General features: G+C 37.4%; 1 protein-coding gene across 3 annotated transcripts in view; it reads right to left on the bottom strand.

The window, feature by feature from the left end:
* The window catches only part of LOC117299843 (kinesin heavy chain-like), a 46,486-nt gene that overhangs the window by 19,085 nt on the left and 5,820 nt on the right, over positions 1 to 21,581 (bottom strand). For all 3 annotated transcript variants that reach the window (XM_033783390.1, XM_033783392.1, XM_033783391.1), the window contains exons 3-7: positions 6,393 to 6,466; positions 2,564 to 2,668; positions 2,280 to 2,328; positions 857 to 1,000; positions 307 to 431 (exon numbers count right to left, since the gene is read on the bottom strand). In XM_033783390.1, coding sequence (XP_033639281.1) covers positions 307 to 431; positions 857 to 1,000; positions 2,280 to 2,328; positions 2,564 to 2,668; positions 6,393 to 6,466 — 497 coding nt within the window. The remainder of the gene's footprint in view (positions 1 to 306; positions 432 to 856; positions 1,001 to 2,279; positions 2,329 to 2,563; positions 2,669 to 6,392; positions 6,467 to 21,581) is intronic.

The raw sequence follows: 21,581 nt of genomic DNA, 5'->3' as shown, positions 1-21,581 counted from the left end.
TTTAATGATCCACACCAAGTATCACTCGAAATTGCGTGGTTTTCTTTTTACCTCGTCGAAAAACACGGTTGGCCATTTAGTGGAGTCAAATTTTGTTCGCAAATGTTTGTTCGAAAAGTAAAAGGAAAACCATGCAATTTCGAGGCAAATTTGTGTGGATCATTGTATTGTACTTTTTAAACACCTTTCTAACCATATAAATTCTATAACAAACAGTTACAAACGCTTTTCAAAGACCAACTGGACCGATCCAAGACGGCGTGTTCCTTTCAGTGCTCTGAACTGACAGTCCTTCCATTGATTTACCTTTTCGCTACCAGCTAAATCCACCAAGTAGAGTTTTCCACTGAGTTTCTTCTGAGTTTCGACGTTTTCTTGTTTGACTTGGATCAGGAAGATGCTGTGACTACGGGAACTATGCTCATTCATGTCTGATGAAAGAAAAAATGTGAAAAGTTAAACTCAAAATTTACATTTTCAACATTATTCATCCCCAAAAAGGTCATTACTTTTGAACTAAACATCATTCAAGTGTGTATAAAACCCAACAAGTCATTGTCTCTATTGAGACTCATTTTTGCAGAGCCCGTCACATATGTCTTAAGATTTCAAACCCAACATGGGTGTGGTGTTTTGAAGTATCAGACATTTACCTCCTACATGTATTACAAGATTTCTTCATGCAGACAGACTTAGTCTACTTGTGACCGCTATGTCTGTTGAATTTCATAACCTACTAGTGAGTGGTATTTAAAAGGATCAAACAACTACCTCAAAATACTCCACCCTTCAAAACCAACCAAATTGTGGTGTTTTGAAGTATCACACAACTACATCATCATGCAAACAGACTTACTTGTGACGGCTATATGTCTGTTGGATTTCCCTTCATCAATGACCTCCATGACCTCATCAGGACTAGAGACAAAGCGCTCCGAAGCACCCTTCACATAAGGGACCCTGTTCTTATCCTCATGGACGGAGAGATTCGTCTTGGAAACTGTAAACAAACAAAAACAAAACATAAAAACCCTTTTCCAACTAAAGACACTGAACACTATCGGTAAGTGTCAAAGACCAGTCTTCTCACTTGCTGTATCTCAACATATGCATAAAATAACCAATCGGTGACAATTTGAGCTCAATTGGTCGTTGAAGTTGAGAGATAATAACGAAAGGAAAAAACACCCTTGTCACATGAAGTTGTGTGCTTTAAGATGATTGATTTTGAGACCACAAATTCTAAATCTGAGGTCTCAAAATCAAATTCTCGAACACTATGTCACTTCAGAGGGAGCTGTTTCTAACAATATTTTATATTATAACACCCCTTGCAAGTATTCTGCCTGCTCATTGGTTTAGAGCGCGTCACATGACATGTCTTAGTTTCGCTAGACGACGGCCGTGTGATAGTGCGTCGGTTTGCCATGCGCTAGTCCGAAGACTAGCACACGGCTCCGTGCGCTAGTCCGACAGACTAGCACACGGCGTGCAGTACCCAGACGTCCGTTGCGTGTACGAGGGTGATAAATTAATAGTCTGTAACCATTTCGGATTGCACGACACTACATGCAACACAGTAAGTAAAAGTGTTTTCAATCTGTATTCGCGTCGTCCGTGGATTGTAGCATTCAGGTCTGTAACTTAATAATAATAGTCCAGTATTTAGAAATGTTTGGGGTGTTATAAAACAAATATTGACTGCTTTTACTCGTGCAATGGTTAAAAACTATGACTCCCTTGGTGATCCCCGGAGCTTTCTATTTTCCCGAGGCGAAGCCAAGGGAAAATAGAACGCTCCGGGGATCACCTCGGGAGTCATAGTTTTAACCATAGCACTCGAAGCAGTCAATATTTGTATACTATCAACCTCTCCCCCTTACTCGTCACCAAGTGAGGTTCTATGCTAATAATTATTTTGAGGAATTACCAATAGGCCCACTGCCTTTAACCCTAATCAACATTCAGCATTTTTTCTACAGGTCCTACACTGGGTAGTAAATCGTTCACAGGAGTGAGAACTAAGAGTAAGGTCATAGATTGCATTTTATAAATGTATTATGCTGATTTATCAAACAAATTATAAAGGAAATATACAATAAATGTTCCTTCCTAGGAGTTTCGAACTAGAAGTGGGGTCATAGATTGGATTTTATTAATGTATTATCAACAAAATTATATAGAAAGATACAATAAAAGTTTCAGCTAAATTTACGGCCATTAATTTTTTTAATTATTTACCAAAGTCTATGATAAGTTGTTTTAGTTTTCAAACTTACCATCCAGCAAATCCCGAATGCGATCCATGTAAATCTCAAAATAAGAAACCTGAAAGGAACGAAAACAAACCTCAGTTTAACTGATGATTAATAATCAATTATTCATTTTAATTGCCAATCAAAAACCGACTACATACTTTTAAGAAAATTGTAAGAAATTGAACTCATGAATAATACATGAGTAAAGAGGGTCAGTATTGATTTGCCAATACTGAACTGGCTACAGCAATGCATGAGTTGAACTCATGAATAATGCATGAGCTTAATTAATGAATAATGCATACCTTGATGTGGAACTCCAGGCTTTCATCCATCTGGTAAATGTGATTAAAGATGTCTTGAACGATACGAGGAATGATTCCCATGTACAAGTCATCATTGAGGACACCCTGTCAACAACAAAATCACATCAACATTACAACTTTAATATCATTTTTCAAGTTTCACAGATTTTAAATATTTATTGAGGTGATAAAAAGCATAAATTAAAACTTATCGTAGGAGTACAAATTAGGTGAGGTCTGCGGTAGCACCAAGTGTAAATCTCATTTGTGGTTGACAATTCAACGCTTCGATCAGAAAGCATCTAAGGGCCGTTTTAAGTGTTCTCAGGCCTTGAACTTTGCTCTTGAAGGGGTACAGCAATTTCCTTCTTGTAAGGGCACTTCTGTTAAAGGCAGTGGACACTATTGGTAATCGTCAAAGACGAGCCTTCACAGTTGGTGTATCTCAACATATGCATAAAATAACAAACCTGTGAAAATTTGAGCTCAATCGGTCATCAAATTTGCAAGATAATAATGAAAGAAAAAAAACACCCCTGTCACACGAAGTTGTGTGCGTTTAGATGGTTGATTTCAAGACCTCAAGTTCTAAATCTGAGGTCCCGAAATCAAATTCGTGGAAAATTACTTCTTTCTCGAAAACTATGGCACTTCAGAGAGAGCCGTTTCTCACAATGTTTTATACCATCAACCTCTCCACATTACTCGTCACCAAGTAAGATTTTATGCTAATAGTTATTTTGAGTAATTACCAATAGTGTCCACTGCCTTTAAGGAAATATAAATTTGTAGTGTAACCTTGCAAAGGGCACCACAGCAAAAGTACAGGGCACTAAGGCAATCAATGTGGGTGCCATGGGTTCTTTGGAGTCCTGCATTGTACATGAGGCAATTTAAACAGACATGCAGCAGAAGGTCAAAAAGAGGAAATGAAATCAATCTCACACTTTGTACTGTGTTTTTCAGTTCTCAATGATACAGTTTTTTTACAGTGTGAGAAATCACAATTGAGGATACCAGCAGGGAGCGTGCAAAATTGCTGGACGACAACGGGCGAAATCGTTCCCTGGACATTAAATTACCAATTATCATGAGAGCTAGTTCAGTTTAGAGTGGTTTTTATCTTTCAGTAAATAGGGAGTTGTAGTGTATAATAGGGTGTTGACATAAGCTTTTAGAAACATTGCTGGCATGTTTCTGAGTCTGAATTATGCAAAACCTTTCAGCTATGGGTATTATTATTTAGACCCTTTCACACGAGAGCACTTTAGCAAGTGTCCCTTGCTGAAATGTAGCATGGTTGTAAAATGTTACAAAATGTTTCTTGTGAGAAAGGACAACAATAGTTTCTACTGTCCAAGTTCTCTTGCAAAACATTTTCTAACATTGCTACATTGTACATGTATGTACATTACATCCTTGCGGCAGGGCATTACATGTTTCCTTAACCAATATGGAGACAAACTTTTATTTAAATGCCTGTTTACTTCCCTATTGGATAATTTGGTGGGTTATTTTGCACAATTGTTATTACAATATAGCAACAAGTTTCCCCCTAAATTTAATGAGAAGGACAACCAGAACAACATGACCTCTCGTAAGACGACAGCAAGAACATTAGACACATGACTCGAACAGACGAATGTTTTGAAAGAATCAATTAAATGATTCTCTGCTAAACTTAATTGAAACTGAAGGCTGTCTTTGATTGCTTTAATGTAAATGTCAGGGAGAAAGGGAAGTCAAGATGCTGTCTTAAAGGGGAAGGCTAAGATGCTGTCTTAAAGTGGAAGGCTCCGATGCTGTCTTAAAAGGGGCAGGCTAAGATGCTGTCTTAAAGAGGCAGGCTATGAAGCTGTCTTAAAGGGGTAGATTAAGATGCTGTCTATAAGGGGAACTCTAAGATGCCGTCTTAAAGGTGAAGGCTAACATGCTGTCTTAAAGAGGAAGGCTGACACGCTGTCTTAAAGGGGCAGTCTAGGATGCTGTTTAAAGGGGCAGTCTAAAGGGGAAGGCTCAGATGCTGTCTTAATGGGACAGTCTGAGATGTTGTCTTACAGGGGCAGGCTAAGATGCTGTCTAAAAGGGGCAGGCTTAGATGCTGTCTTACATGTAAAGGGGAAATCTAAGATGCTGCCTCTCCAAAGCCCAAGAACACAGCCACACCCTAATTAGTACCTCTCCCTCAAAACTGTCCACCAACCTTGTATACAGCCACCCAACTCATATAAACACCCTTATCCAAAACAGTCCATCACACAACCCAGCCAAAGAACCCAAGAACACAGTCCTAATCCAATCCAATCCAAGACCTTCTCCACAAATAGACTAACACTGAACCCTGCCCCAAAACCCTCTCCAACCACCCAAGAACACGGCCTCAACCCTCCTTACAATCCACCTCATCCCGAACCCTTCTTCAAACCCTCCCCCATCCATACACCAGAGACCTCTGCTCACCCCCCCCCCAACCCCATCCATGCAACAGAATAAACACATCCATATGTCTCCAAGATTAGAATGCAACAAGATATCTTAATTATTGTCATCATCATCAACAAACTCAAACATGACGAGATGAGACTGATTAACATAATTAATGATGAGGGTCAGCTACTCCCAGGGTAGTCATTTTATTTACATCCACTGGTTTACACAGCCACCATTTCCAGACAAACAAATGTCAACACCGACTACTTTAAGTGCGGAGCCCGGAAAGATATGTTCAGCCCTTTTCTGGAAAAAAAATTCACAGTGATAAATTTACGGGATTCTTACAGTGAAGTGCTATTCACACAACAGCAGTTTAACTGGGGTCCCTTGCTTATTTTTATCATGGTTGTAAAATGTAGCATTGTTTGACAAGATTGTTCAAGAGAACCTGACAGTGACAATAGAAACAATTGTTGTCCTTTCACATAATGTACATTTTTGTAAAATTTAGCAACCATGCTATAATTTAGCAAGGGACCCTGGCTAAATTGCTCTCGTGTGAAAGGGGCATATAAGGTTCATGTTCTCCCAGGACAGTAATTTTATACTGTATCAATCCAGACAATCAAACATCCAACACTGTCTACTTTAACTGTGGAGCTCGGATGCACAAGTTAAGTCCTTTGCCCTTTTCTGAGAAATAATTCACAGTGATAAATTTACAGGACTCTGACAAGTTGGACAGGAAGGAAGATCTTGCAATTTATCTTGGGGGTTAAAAATTTAAAGATGGGTGGAACTGTACATGTTATTCTAAAGGCAGTGGACACGATTGGTAATTACTCAAAATAATTATAATAACATAACACATTACTAGGTAGCAGGTAAAGGGGAGCTGTTGATAGTATAAAACATTATGAGAAACGACTCCCTCTGAAGTAGCGTAGTTTTTGAGAAAAAAGTAGTTTACCAAGAATTTGATTTCGAGACGTCAGAATTAGATTTTGAGGTCTCGAAATCAAGCATCTGGAAGCACACAATCAACTTCATGTGACAAGGATGTTTTTTTCCATCATTATTATCTTGCAACTTCGACGACCAAATGAGCTTAAAGTTTTACAGGTTTGTTATTTTATGCATACAATGTATGTTGAGATACACCAAGTGAGAAGACTAGTCTTTGGCAATTACCAATAGTGTGCAGCGTCTTTAAGGAGGGATACATGTCCATTTTATCTTTTTGGGACAGGCCAGAAGTTAGGAGATGAGAGGAGGAGGGGGGGGTAAGTGTATAAGAGGATACAAGGACGGGGAGGAAGGAAGATGCGGGGGGAGGGGGAGGTGGGTGAGGAGGGGGTTGGTAATGAGAAATATGAGAGGAGATTTCTAGAATTACCTCCATAGTGAACGTCTTTCCACTGGATGTCTGCCCGTATGCAAATATAGTCCCATTGTATCCTTCCAAGACATCTGCAAAATAACAATAAACAAATAATTATTCATTTCATAATTCTCGAAAAGATAAAGGAAGACTCACATAGGAATTTCAATTTGAAAATTTTAATTGATTTAATTCACATGAAGATGTTGAATGTAGAGTCGGCAGATGATAGCACATCCATTGCAACTAAGGGATTAATGGCACTGGTTACTAATGGTTATTACTCAAAACAGTTGTTAACATAAAAACCTTACATGTACTTGGTAACGAGCAATGGAGAGCTGTTGATAGTATAAAACAATATGAGAAACAGCTCCCTCTGATGTGACATAGTTTTTGAGAAAGAATTAAATTCTCACTAAAATATTTGAATTGAGGTCTCGAAATCAAGCATCTGAAAGCACACAGCTTGTGCGGCAAGGTGTTTTTTGTTCCAATATTCTCTCGCAACTTCGACAACCAAGTTAGTTTATTTTCATAGGTTTGTTATTTTACAAATTTATGTTAAATTTAGTATTTAAATTGACGCTCAGTTGTTACAGCTATATTGTAAAAGCTTTATATGTTCATGGTAAAAGCAAAAAGCATTATGAACTTGCCCTACATCTATGTTCTTCAAAACATTCTAAACTGAGGCTTCCACACTTTGATCCTGGTGTAAACTGATGTTAAGACTAGCATTTAAATTGGCATTCAGTTTTTTCACGCAATTGTAAAAAGCTCCATGGTAAAAGCAAATAGCATTATCATCTTGCCCTTCGTAGGTTCTACAAATAATTCTAAAGTGGGTTAGAGAAACACTTTATTTCCATTTATTGTGGAGTGTTTTGGTAGGTTTATTATGAATTTAGGTCACGCTGACGACCGTTCGTGCTCTGCATGTTTCATAAGAGTGTCTAGGAACTTCGAGTCACACGTGACAGATGGTTGGGAGAGAGAAATTGGCCTGGGTTTGCGTCACAGTGTCTGGGCATTTTAAATGAAGATACACATTAATCTCTGCAGATCGTGTGTTTGTTTTTTCCTCCTCGTCTGTTTGTATGGTATGTTAAACGTTTCTTTTCCTGTGAACTAAGGGTTTTACACTCTGGCGACGATTCACAGAAGTACTATGCACATGAACTTGCTTAGTTCAGAAAGTCTTTGCTTAGTGAAAGAGTTAACCAACTAGCTTTCCATGTGTTGTTTACTGTTCAAGACTCACTCGGACAATTCTGGTTAGCAATTTATTTGTTCTTGGCAATGTTTTATGCGAACCGTGCTGGCCTGGAATTACATTTTTAAAGGGGCAAGGCCATTTTTGTTTTTGTAAAGGGCACTTTCATTGGACAACCTGACAACCTTTTTGTCTCAGGGGAACTTTTGAAGATGCAAAGACCAGGGCCCAATTTCATGGCTCTGCTTACCGTAAGCACAGAATCGGAAGCAGGGAATTCTGTGCTTACGGCAAGCCTATTTCACGGGTTAGCGGCGAATTTTGGCTTCTGCGCGTGCGTACTCCACGTTACTAGGCATTCTACGCTTACAAGGCTAGCGCAAAAATTTGGCGCTTGCACGTAAGCGGGGAATCGTGTTCGTAAGCGCAGAATTCGGCGGTAAGCAGAGCCATGAAATTGGGCCCTGGGCAACACAAGCAATGGCCTTCGTGGCCTGGACAATTTATGCTACTCTGAGGCCTGCTCTGTGACGCTTTCTTTCATCATTTGTTTGAGGGTCTTTCAAATCCTAACCATCCCAATCCTTAACAATCCCACAGCATGGTTAAAATAATTGTGTTTGATTCTGTTGGATTGAAGACCGCTAATTGGACTAAATGCTTTTAACATTGAATCAGGTATACATGCACCACCATGTCGGAGTCTAAAGGGCCAGTCACACTGCAGCGATAGGAAAACATAACGATAACAACGCAAAGAGAACGCATTCTATTGGTTGAATTGCTCAGCGCCGCACACGCTCATTCCACCAATCGAGGGTGTGCCTTGTTAAAGTGATCGTTATTGTTTTTCGTTATCGCTGCAGTGTGACTGACCCTTGAGAGTTTAATTATCGTGGAATTACAATAATATAGTGCTGGATTCTGTTGGAAATACAGAAAAAGTGCCAGTTACATGTAGTTTCGAATCTCAATCTCATAATTCATATCAGAAACTGGACAAAGATACAGGAAACCCATCAAAGTATCAGTTTTACTATTAAAACACTTGTATGGACAGGTTTCTAATGCGCATGATAGTCCAACCTTGAAGCGATTTCAATTTATTGTTTTGTTATCAACAACAGAGACATCTGCGCTATGTTCATGACATTCCTGGAACTAAAAATGGATTCATTTTTATCTGGTGGGAGTTTTGATCGATAAAGATATAGATTTTTGTATTCAGTTTGTATTCAAAGTGGAATAAATGATTGCTGTTGTTAGTGAATTAGGAAAATAAATAGGGAAAGATGTTTCAAACTGTATACAGTACGTGTAGCTGATATATTCGTTTTGTTAAAAAAGAGTTTTCTTAAGGAAATTGTATGCTTTTTGTTTATGTAGACTAACCTTTCGACTGCTTTATTACTCCTACAACGTACATTGTATAACTAAAATTCACAAAAAAAATAAACTGTGAAGTGGTCATGTTTTTGAGATATCGCCAACAATCTGGAGCGGTTTGTCCATGCAGAAAGAATAATCCACAATTTTAATACACAATTTCGGAAGTGTTTCTGACAGAAATGCTTTGCAGATTAAATTTTGAGGGGAATAAAAACTGATATCTTTCTCCCTACTACTTTACGCCGAAGTGAAATGTTTCTCAAAATATGTTTTAACTATTGAAAGCTGATGAACTTCGAACCAAGTATGTTTTTTATTGACATTTATTTTAAGAGTGATTACGAAATGTACACCCCTTTAATGGGATTGTCTTCCGAGAAAGATTTCCTGGAAATGAAAAATAAAACAAAACCAATACAATGACATAACTTCCTTGTTTTCAAAGTGTTTACGATGACTTTTGATTTCAAATAAAATACACAATTTTGAAATCAAAATGGTGTGGTGAAGTCTCATTCCTTCAATAAAAAAAAAATAGACATAAAAAAATAACATCATAAGCTGAGGTGGTGCTATATTTACGCAATACAAGGCGAGACGGTACATGTACATGTACAATAATGTCCGACCATTTAACAACATAAATTATTCACTCAAAAACCACTTGTGGTTGAGCCGTTATGCTGTGCATTTTTCCTTATTACGCATACAGAAATTTATTTGCCTTAAGGTTACATGTTCACGGCAAGGAGGTGGTGAATGAATAAATCTGACTCATTCTTCACCAAAGAGAGGACTTAAAAAATAAGAATCTATGGTGCATCTTCATTAAATTCAACATCTTGTGAATTAGGATTTGTGAAAACAAATTCATAAATGCTGTAAAAAAAAATATAAAAAAATACAGAACTTAAATACTATAATGGCTTTGGCAGTTGGGAAATGGTTTTTGGAAAGATAGAATTAATGTAGGAAATTTTCTAAACATGCTCAATGAGTCATGTCTGGAATTTTACCATCAAGAAAAGGCACCTCCAATGAAAACCCTTAAAGTCCATGGCAAACTTACGAAGGGACAACAAGGCCAAGACCAGGGCAACAGAGGCCATGCCCTGACAATCAGCAAGATTATGATTTTAGTTTTGGTGTTTCAGTTGATAAAACAAGCTTTAACAAATTGGAAACATATTCAAGGTTTTTGCCTTTAGGGTGTGGGACTCGCAGCAAGGAGAGTTCATTCTAAACAAATCCTGCATGACTTTTCATCCTTGCTCCTTTCCTTTTCATCAAAAAGAAAAGATACAAAGACACACAACCCACTAGTCTGTTTAATAAGCATCAAAGCCACACTTCTTGGATTGCAGCGCCTTGTTTACACAAAGAGCTATTTACAGCATACGCCTGAAACTTAAATCCAAAATATTTCAACTAAAAAAACATCATCTGGACTTTGACAGGTCAAAGGTCAACTCTGAAAACAGCATTAATCTGTTATTTCCTCATCGTTCACAGGAGCTGTCTTGTCACACAAAACATTTTTTAATTCCGTGCAGTGCTTGAATTGACAGCAGGCATGGATTCTGACTTGCTCTAAACATGGAGGTAGCTTTCAATGAGTAAGACATCAACTTGTACTGTGAATCACTGTGTCTTGGTAATTTACTTGGCTTTTGTACAATATGGAAATAAACGTGAAGTGTCGATGAGTCTTTTTAAAACAGTTCAGTATGAATCATTCATACTGGTTATAATTGTGGCAACGGTCTCTGCCTATGAAGTGTTGTTATCCATGGCTTTAGGGCTGTTGGATGCTAAGAAAGTACATGTACATGGCTGTGGCTGTTGACTTCTGAATCCATGTTGGAGTACATAATAGTCACTGACTATAGCCATACCAGAGTGTCTTTGGCTATGGTGTTGGTTGTAGGGTTCAGAAGCCATGTTTGGCTTCAGCAACCATGTTTTAGTAGACAGAACCCATTCATTCATGCATGTGTACGAGATGTAGCCACAGCTCTGCGACGTTGGCTGTGGTGTTGGCTTTAGCAGCCATGTTTGGCTTTAGCAGCCATGTTTCATACAGTAGGCAGAACTTAATACAGTCACCTACATGTACCCACAAAACCCATAGCCACAGCTTTGTGTCTTTGGCTATGATGTTGGTTGTAGCCTTTAGCAGCCATGTTTGGCTTCAGCAGCCATGCTTCAGTAGGCAGAACTTAGTCACATTTATGAACCCATAGCCACAGCTCATTGTCTTTGGCTATGATGTTGGTTGTAGCCTTTAGCAGCCATCATGTTTGGCTTCAGCAGCCATGTTTCAGTAGGCAGAACTTAGTCACACTTATGAACCCATAGCCACAGCTCATTGTCTTTGGCTATGATGTTGGTTGTAGCCTTTAGCAGCCATGTTGGCTTCAGCAACCATGTTTCAGTAGGCAGAACTTAGTCCCCTTTATATACCATAGCCACAGTTCATTGTCTTTGGCTATGATGTTGGCTTTAGCAGCCATGTTTGGCTTCAGCAGCCATGTTTCAATAGTCCCCTTTATGTACCCTTAGCCACAGCTCATTGTCTTTAGTTATGATGTTGGCTTTAGCAGCCATGCTTGCTCCATCAGCCATGTTTCAGTGTGTACGTGTACATGGGCAGAACGTATATATTACAGTAATCTGTTCATAGCCACAGCTGAAGCCAAAGTCAATTAATTTGTTTGTGGCTGTGGCTGTGGCTGAGTGTGGCCACTGACTCCTACAAGTCCTAGACAAGGAAGCCAATGTTTCGCCAGAGCCGAACACTTGATAAACTAAAACAAGCATTTACATTTAAAATTCAAACTTGATTCAAGTTTTCCTCATGCTTCAGTTTGGATTAAACAGCTTAACATGAAACATAATCAAGATGGCTGTTTTTCTTAAGAAAATATATCATATGACCTATGACCTAGTTTCAAGTCCTTACAGTACATCCGATGATTTATAAAATATCCTCCTGTCAGATTGAGCTGTCTCTTTCTAAGAGATGTCTGGGAGTCAGGAAATATTAGTTAGTATATTTCTTGACTTGTTCTTACAAGACCTCCTTGTTCAAACCCCCTGCTGGTGCATGGAGTCTATGGATGATAAGTGGGGGGGGGGGGGGAGGGGAAGGTCCATGTAGCGGAACAAGCTTCCGAGAGAGACCCCATGAATATGATGAATGTTGTTAAAGGCAGTGGACACTATTGGTAATTACTCATAACAAATATTAGCATAAAACCTTACTTGGTAACGAGTAATTGGAAGTTGTTGATGGTATAAAACATTGTGAGAAACGGCTCCCTCTGAGGTAACGTAGTTTTCGAGAAAGAAGTTATTTTCCACGAATTTGATTTTGAGACCTCAGATTTAGAAATCAAGGTCTCGAAATCAAGCATCTGGAAGCACAAAACATCATGTGATAAGGGTGTTTTTTCTTTCATTATTACTACTTCGACGACCAATTGAGCTCAAATTTTCACAGGTTTGTTATTTAATGCATGTTGAGTACCAAGTGAGAAGACTGGTCTTTGACAATTACCAATAGTGTCCACTGTCTTTAAAGATTTTCCAATGGAGGTGATCTTTGCAAAATGAAAATGGCCCTGCCCTCTCAACAGTGAAAATCCAGGCTTGTGTTTATTAGAAAAACATTAAACATACAAGTAGGTAAGCACAAGGAAATTGTGCTCACCAGAATAAGGGTATCAACCAAACTACCATGTCACATGTACAATTTGTGATTGGCATCCTGCTCATTTCTGCTTAGCAGACAATTGATTGAAGAAATACTTTCTGCTTATATTACATGTAAGCAGCTCTACATGTTTGTCTGCTTGTGAGAGGTAAATGTAATGAGAGGCAATGACAAAGGAAAGTAATTTACAAGATTAAAAAAAAAAAAAATTTTGCAAAGTAATCATACAAACTGCAAGCAGATAATACTTTTTTTTAAATAAAATAAGTGACAAACTCATCAAAGAATTTTGCAATCTACAAGTGTGGACTAACCATGCGGGTGTCCGTTCCATTCGATCTGTACACACTTCTGTCATACCAGACCTTTGACATTTTCACTGTAATCTATAGCGCATAATAGAGCCCCTAATACAATATACAAGGTGTATAGGAAGCTAAGGGCCATGGATTTTATACAGGATTTCACATGGCGAGAATTTCTTGTTTCTAAAAGAAGAATCGATGGGAGGCATTTATGCTGCTCAAGTAGGTTATGAGCATCGGAGGACAAAAAGTAAATCTCTGCGACCTTTTCGTCTTGCTCTCAAATTATTATTAGGGACAAAATAACCATGGATTTGGATTAATTTGCAACAACTTAACAGGCCTTGTAAACCACAACACCTACAGCAATTGCCGTGATGCCCTGTGCTTTTGCTGTGGTGCCCTTTGCAAAGTTCAAGAAGAAATTTACATTTTCCTCACGTAGAAGTGCCCCTCACCAAAAGAAAATTGCTGTGCCCCTATAAGAGTGAAGTTGAAGGCCTGACTTAACTTACAAATACACATCCAAATGAACTTTGGGGCATACTTTGGGGCTCAGGTTGGCTCGGTAGTTTCTTAATAATAATAATAATAATATTTATTCGGGCAATCACATTTAACAAGAACATGTACATACATTAAAAATATTTCAGAAAACAAAGTAAAACAACAGTGGGGTGCCCAGGAGAGCATAAAAATAAAAACGATCGCCAAAAGGCGTATGTCTCCTAAATCCCCCAAAATACCAAATTCTTTCCCTGCCTTGCACATTAGTGGACCCTGTTTTGAATCCCACCTCAGACCAGAGCCTTTCATGGGTATTGAGTTTTCAGTCCCTACCTGATTAAGTGGGTTTTCCCCATTCGGGTTTTCCTCCCACATCTAAAACTGAATATTTCTTCTCATTTCCTATACACCCTGTTATTGGCGCTAATTAAAGGCAGTGGACACTTTTGGTAATTACTCAAAATAATTGATAGCATAAAACCTTACTTTGTGAAGAGTAATGGGGAGCTGTTGATAGTATAAAACATTGTGAGAAACGGCTCTCTCTGAAGTAAACATAGTTTTCGAGAAAGAAGTAATTTTCCACGAATTTGATTTAATAACCTCAGAATTAGATTTTGAGGTCTCAAAACCAAGCATCTGACAGCACACAACTTCGTTTGACAATTGGGTGTGTTTTCACACCAAGTGAGAAGACTGGGCTTTGACAATTACCAATAGTGTGGGATGTCTAATAAAAAATAAAAAATAAATGTACTACGGGAAGAAGCATTAGAAAACCCATTACAAAAGCTGCAGGCAAAATTTTCTCTTCCTCTCTACATTAGTCTACAGCAGATGTTTGGTCACTCAGTCACGTTAAAAAAAAATTCATTTTTCTACCCAAGATAAACACTGCATCTCTCTGACTTACGTAGGAGTGCGTGTTGCACTGAAACATCTCGCTCCTGAAAGGATTTTTGTGCCTTTTGAAGATCAAGTTTTTGGCCAAGACATGAATTCTTACTCACTGTGATTTAAGATGTATATATAATTTACCTGTTGAAGCTTTAGCTTCATTAGTCATCAAGTTTTTGAGAATTTTTATTTAAAAATCACAGAGCAATTATTTCAGGAGAGTCTGGTGAATCCGTTGAACATGGAAAACAAATTCTTTCGTCAAAGAGACAAAAATTATTTTTGTGAAATTGTTTAACTCGTTTCTCAATAATTACAGCACCACAGCAAGTAATACTTTAAGGGAAGCTTTCTTCCATCATTATCTTCAAACCGTGTGCAACTTTAATGTAAATCTGTGGATTTGTGGTGTTTTTTTTCTCGTCAGTCGTACAAAGAGTTCCCAAACCCTTTAACATGTTTAAAGCCCACAGATGAAGTCATTACTCCATGCATTACGTTGATAAGTAATATTTTAAGGGAAGCTTTCTTCCAACATTATCTTTAAACCGTGTGTACATGTAAGTTTAATGTAAATCTGTGGACTTTTGTGTTTTGTGTCGAACAAAAAGTACACAAACCCTTTAAAGCGCACAGATGAAGTCATTACTCCATGCATTATGTTGATTTTAGAGCCTTAGACGCTGCGATGATTTCTCATTCATGTCTAAAACCACAACACGCTCTCACTGGAAATGTCAAATCTGTAGAATATATATTCCAATCAAGAAAGTGATGTGTCGATGCATAGAGTAACCTCAAAAGCTACGTCTTAGAATGAAAACAAAATGGGAGTACGTCATAGCTAGGAAAGCAGTAAGAAGGAAAAGAATCTTCTGTAATGTATCGAAGGGATACTAAAAAAAATAATTCATAACATGTTTTACAAAATCTAATATTTGAGAAACCTGTAAAAACAAGTTTTTCAATACCATATTAGAAGACTATTTTTAAGTGGGTGATGGGTATCAAAGTGATGTTTAGATGACAAATTTTACATTGTGGATGAGGATTTTGTATGAGGCTATACCCAAATTGATTGCCGTGGTGCCCTGTGCCCTGTGCTTTTGCTGTGGTGCCCTGTGCCCTGTGCTTTTGCTGTGGTGCCCTGTGCTTTAACAGTGGTGCCCTTTGCAAGGTTCCAATATAAACTTACACTTTCTCAAACATATAAGTGACCCTCATCAAGGGAAATTGATGTGCCCCTTTCAAAAGCAAAGTTCAAGGCACAATTTCGAAGTGTCATGACCAGGATTTGAACCCACACCCTGATGACTTAGCCACCAAAATTTTGAGTCCGATGCGCAAAACCGCTCATCAGCTGGTAAAACACTAGATTCAACATGGTGAATTAGGACACCAGAAAACAAGCAAAAAATTCAACAGAAATTACAGTTCCATTTTATCAAAAGTGTTGAAAATCTATCTGCGGGATTGTGCTTTATCCCAAGGACTAGAATCCTGAGGCTACCCTGGTTATGGGCTCTGTTGCCCTGGTCTTAGCCAGAAAGTTTCACATAGACTTTAAGATTTTCCAATGAAAGTGCCCTTTGCAAAATGAAAATGGCCTTGCCCTCTCAAAGATGAAATTCCATTCCAACTTCTTTTAATTTAGGAAAGAAGATTGATTCTACTTTCCTTTAAGTAAAAAGTAAATATACATTTGACAGCATTTTTATTCCACAAGTTTGACTGATTGTAACAATTATTTTGTTTAACTCAAAATTTCTTTTCAATTTCTAAGAACTGTATTTTCAAGGAATCTTGTTCAACATTATAAAAATGGTTCACTTAACGAAAACATTTCAAAATATGTTACATTATCTCAAAAGCCTGTGTTCAGCTGAATTTTACATCAAAAGTATTACCATGGTGACACTACAGATCTATAATTTTGTTGATCTTATAAAGTTGATCTTAGAAAGCAGACCTGTATGAGAGCGACCTTCTGTACCCTTGTGAAGATCCAAAATTGCTTGCTACAAATGTTTGACCTTAAGGGTATTGGGGGTAATTGCAAAATGATATGTGTACAATATCTCCAGTTTCAGACGGTTCCTGCATGCTTCACTTTTGAAAGGGCAAGGGCACAAAGGCATATTGTCCTTGGTTAAGGGCACCCTATAAAGAAATTGTAAATTTCTACTGGAGCATTTGAAGGGCAAGAAGGCAATGACCAGAGGCATGGAGGCAGACGCCTTCGTTGCCTCTGAAGTATCTCAGACTGTGTATTCCAAGAACGGATTATTTTTCCGGCATGGACATGACTGAGTCATGACTCGGGACTGATACTACGCAGAGGCAATGAAGGCGATTGCCTCCATGCCCAAAATCATTTCCTCATAGGGGAAATTTCCTCACAGGGGTGCCCTTTACCAGGAGAATATGCCTTTGTGCCCTTGCCCTTTCAAAAACAAAGCAGAAAGGCCTGCGATTGGTTTGAAAAACCAAAGTGAACAAATGGATTATTTGCCTTTAAAACAGGCTTCCCCGGTAATGTCTAAAGAAAACACACACTTGGCATTGAGCATGAGCCACCACATACAGTTTTACTTCTCTAACATTTCCCAACCTTGACATTATTCCCAGCGCTATCAACCGTCTTCTGTTTCTTGACAAAAAGAATCAAATTTACCCACCCCCGTAATGTCCTTAAATCAACATGTTTAGAATAGAAGTCATAGATATCCGTGGACCGTTACCAAACCATTGTAAATAGTGGAACGGTTTGGAAAAAGAAATGAAGTGTGAAGCGAGAACTCAACAAAAGTGGGGTGTGATCAAAATACGTTGATGGGAGACACTGATACACTGGGGCATTATGTTTAGTAAAGACAGACTATTAGTGCAAAAAATATACTAAGTAGTTTAAATGAATGAAGAAATAGCCTAACCAAGTGTTTTTCCAAACCCATATAGGTTATTGTAGCATTGTAGATCTTTTCAATGTGCATTTCTGTCAAGTTTCCTGGCGAGTAAAATGTAACGAACATTAATCTAAGAGAGTATGCAGTTCACTATCTTTGTAATTTCATTTTATGTTCTCTTTTTAATCAATTCTTTTGGAACATCAAAAGTATGTTGGGAAGTATTGGGTACAACAAAAAGGTCAAACTAAATTCCTTGTAGAGTGCATTCGTCATGCAATGTTTACATGAGGTCTGAGTAAGTTTGGCCGGAGCAAACACATGTTCAAGTTTGTTTCAAATGCCACTCAAGAAATAATACAAGTTGTATTATGCACTACTTTGAAATACCATGTACATGTGTATGATATGATGTGTTTCACTATATTTTACAGTGTGATGTCAACAGTTAATTAAGTCTGCAGTTTTGTTTGTTCTTTCTTCTGTTAAACTTGTACTGTAAATTACTTTTCCCCTCTTTAGAGTACAGCTTGGTATTTCATTTCTTCCTTTAATTAAACTGTTAAAAATGTGTACAATTTTTGTGATCACAGGTCTCTAGCATCTGTTCATTCACTTTAAAAATTTTCTTCCATCCACCAAAAAATCGACCCCAGCCTCAATTTCATATTCTCACTTAGCAGCGATAAATTGCTTAGCAAATGTTGTATGAACCTATATGTACATACACAAGTACATGTTTTTGATAAATCAATTTCACATTCTTGCTTAGCAGCGATAACTTGCTAAGCAAATAAATGTTGTCTGTTCAACATAAAATTTAAGCTACTGGATACTAAGCATAGGAAGTGCGTATATATTCGCAGACAAATCGTGCACGTCATGTTTCATGTAAATATCGCCCGGGCAAGACAGCCTACACATACACACAATTCCTTGTATTTTATGCAGCCCACAGTCATCCCTCCGTCATCTTCAACAGGGTACAGAGTATCAGCGATGAGTCACTAGCAGTCCGCTTAATTAAAATTCGACCTCTATGAATGACCTCTAGACTAGCTAGCCAGCACGTACACATCTAACTTGCATACATGATCACTTGTTTCATGTCATTCATGTGGAGTACATGAGAAACTTCTCGCTAATTAAAATATGTTACGTCAGTTTTAATGCAATACATGTCTGCATGAGTAGGTAGGACAGACGTCATGTACTGTATAGCAACTAAATGTAGGTAATCAGCCGTCGATTTCACAAAACTCTTCCTAACTTAGGATTAATCTTATGACTTAGGACGAGTCCCAACCCTGCACTGTAGCATGCAGACCTTAAGATTAATCCTAAGTTAGGACGAGGTCCCCTTCCTTACTCGAGATAAGACGAGTCCTAACTCTTTGTGAAATCGACGGCAGCATTTATGGAAAAGAAAAAATACAAAACTTTAAGTTTGAAGTACAGGACTTCTAAGTTTTAACTAATATAAATTAGATTAATTAATTTCAATCTAGTTTTTAACCATTAATTAATTAACTTAATTAGTTAATAAATTAAGTGTTTAATATTGTTACAAGTCATATGAAGAAGTATGCTCTTCTTTAATAAATTATTGTTAAAATTAAGGAAACTATTTGCCTACAACTGACGATCCAAACCCTCACAAATCACCCACGACTTGAACGCAGGAAACAACAAAATTAATTCACTGATTTTTTAAAAAAAACATAACCAGCAAATGTGATGATACGTGTATTTTCACAGATCACACTCAAGAATTAGTTTAAACAAATAAATAAATAAATAGAAAACCATCCCTTTAAACTAAATCTCATCAAAAAATAAACTATTTTATAACCTGCCTATTAACAGCTTCAGCCTCATAAAGGATTGCTTTCAATTTTCAAAGCAATTTTCAATTTGTTTCATCGCCAAGGACGTTGCTTTTGAAACTGAAAGTGCAATGTTCATGTTGACAAAAAAAATTGTTTAATATCATTGTGATAACGGAGTACAGTTATGATCAGATTGTAATTAAAGACCAAACAAAGGTTTTTTATTGTTTAATGTTTTTTTCGGAAGAAACAATGTAAATATTGACTTTTTTCTTTCTTTCTGAGTGACCATGTTTTGGATCATTTTCAAAAACTTTTTTGTTTGAATTTTACAAATATATGAAAGGAAAACTTAACTCAAGTACACAGCAGTGTGCTCCCCAGGATTTTTCATAAACTGTGTGGCACTCTGAACCCAATTTTTGCAAGTTTGGCTAAAGTAGGCTGAATTGAAAAGAGCTGAATTGAAAAAAATACAATTGATTTTTGGGGTTGAACAAAGAATTGACTAGAGTGGGATTCGAACCAACGACCTCCAGATTAACGTGTCGACGCTCTACCAACTGAGCTAGAAAAAGATTACGCGCTGTTACTAATAGCTGTGAATTGTGTTCCGCGTGATAATCTTGCGTGCCCGACTCGCAGAGGCAAGCCGGTTATAAACAGCTCAAGCTGGTCATTATCAACCGTTTAAACACCCCCACGTGAGGCGCTCCCAAGCAAAAGGAATAGAGAAACTGTAGGGTATTTATGAATACCTTTTATTATATGATTTGAGCGATTTTGATCTTAATTCTTAAAAGAAAAATTAACAATAATATATTTGTTGTTGTCTTTTATATTTTACTTGGTACTTATTTGTGCATTATGGTTGAACATTAATTCATTAGAAATTGATGTGTATTTTTATGTAGGGTCAACAGTATTAAGTGTTAGGCTGCCAGCTAAGTTTTAGTATCGATATGAAGTATGAAATAAAGAAATTGAACGGTCCTTCCAAAACAAAACAAAAGTTTCTTAATAATTGGCTTGCACCTGGACAGTTTCTACCGAACCAAACCAATTCAAGCCCAGACTAGAAAATTGAAACTTATCAAGAAGACAATCTTTGCCGTCTAAAATCATATTACTAAAGATTTTTAAGCAAGCAGGTAACCACATTGCCTTAAAGTCAATCAGAATTCTGAAAGTAAAATAAAGCGACTTGTTTTTATTGAGGACCCATCCACCTCATAAATTTGGGAAATGAAACATTGCCCTTGGCTTGCATCAACGACGCCTGCCGTACAACGAAAAAAATCAGAACAGCAACAAAAAAATGCCTGAAACTTGTCTGGGTTTTATAGGTCTCTTTGACGCAGCAGCCAGAAAAAATTAAATTAGCAAAACCGAAGTAATTTTGGTTTGGTCTTCGGTGCGGTCTTCTGTCTTGCAGTGAAAGGAATTTGAAAAGGCCCAGAGTGTTTTCATAGAGCAGTATCGCAGTTTTGCAAAGATGCATTGTTTTGCTAGTTATTTCTAATAAATAAAAACAATTAATAAAAAAACAACGTTTTAAATGAGACAGAATTTATTCCCAAACAGATCTCTACTCTGTTGTGAGAACTAAAAATAAATTAAAGGGAGGGAAACCTTTGGTAATTACTCAAAAATATTTAAGACCATAAAAACTTACTTGCTAAGACGCACTGAAGCTTTTGAAAATGTGTAACATTTTTAAAAACAATTCCTTTTAACGGATTGTGGTTTTAAAAAAGAGGGATTCAAAAACCGCTCCAGATTTTCAGCAATATCTCAAGAGTGCCAACTCTTTTTGAAATGAAATTTTCACAGGTTAGCTCATCTAGATCAAAAAAAATAACGGTTATAAAAAAGAGAGGAAACTTTGCCTTTAAAAGATCCTGAACACAACTTGATAATATTTTTGTCATCATAAATGCTTCTGGGAGAATAGGAACCTCTCATATGGTTCTGGTGAGGGGTTCTGGTTACAGGATATTATTGAAAATCATCCGGGACTTGACAAGTATTGCCACTGGCAAAGTGTCAAATGTTGTGCCTAAAATGCAAAGTACAAAGCTAACAAGCATTGATCAGGATTGATTTTGTAAGCAAAATTATTAAAAATGAAAAATATTAGGACTGAACTTTGTTTTATGTAAACTTAGTCTTAAATTAAGTAGCAAATTGGTGTTTTTACCTAGTCTGATACATTTGTGTAGTCACTATTAGACAAAATTCATTGTGCATATTAATCAGGCTTATTTGAATACAAAACCACCGATTAAAAAATAGACTTTTATCCACAGAAAATTTGAAAATCACTTCCAACTGTTGCTAACTTGTACACATCTGTAAAAGTTTAACAACATCAGAGAAAGACAGAAAAAGCAATGTACAGCATATCCATACCAAGTTAACTTGGATATAAAATTATTTA

This window comes from Asterias rubens, chromosome 15 (assembly GCF_902459465.1).
Source record: "Asterias rubens chromosome 15, eAstRub1.3, whole genome shotgun sequence".
Taxonomy (NCBI): Eukaryota; Metazoa; Echinodermata; class Asteroidea; order Forcipulatida; family Asteriidae; genus Asterias; species Asterias rubens.
Note: the sequence above shows the minus strand (reverse complement) of the source record. Positions and strands in the feature narration are given on the sequence as shown.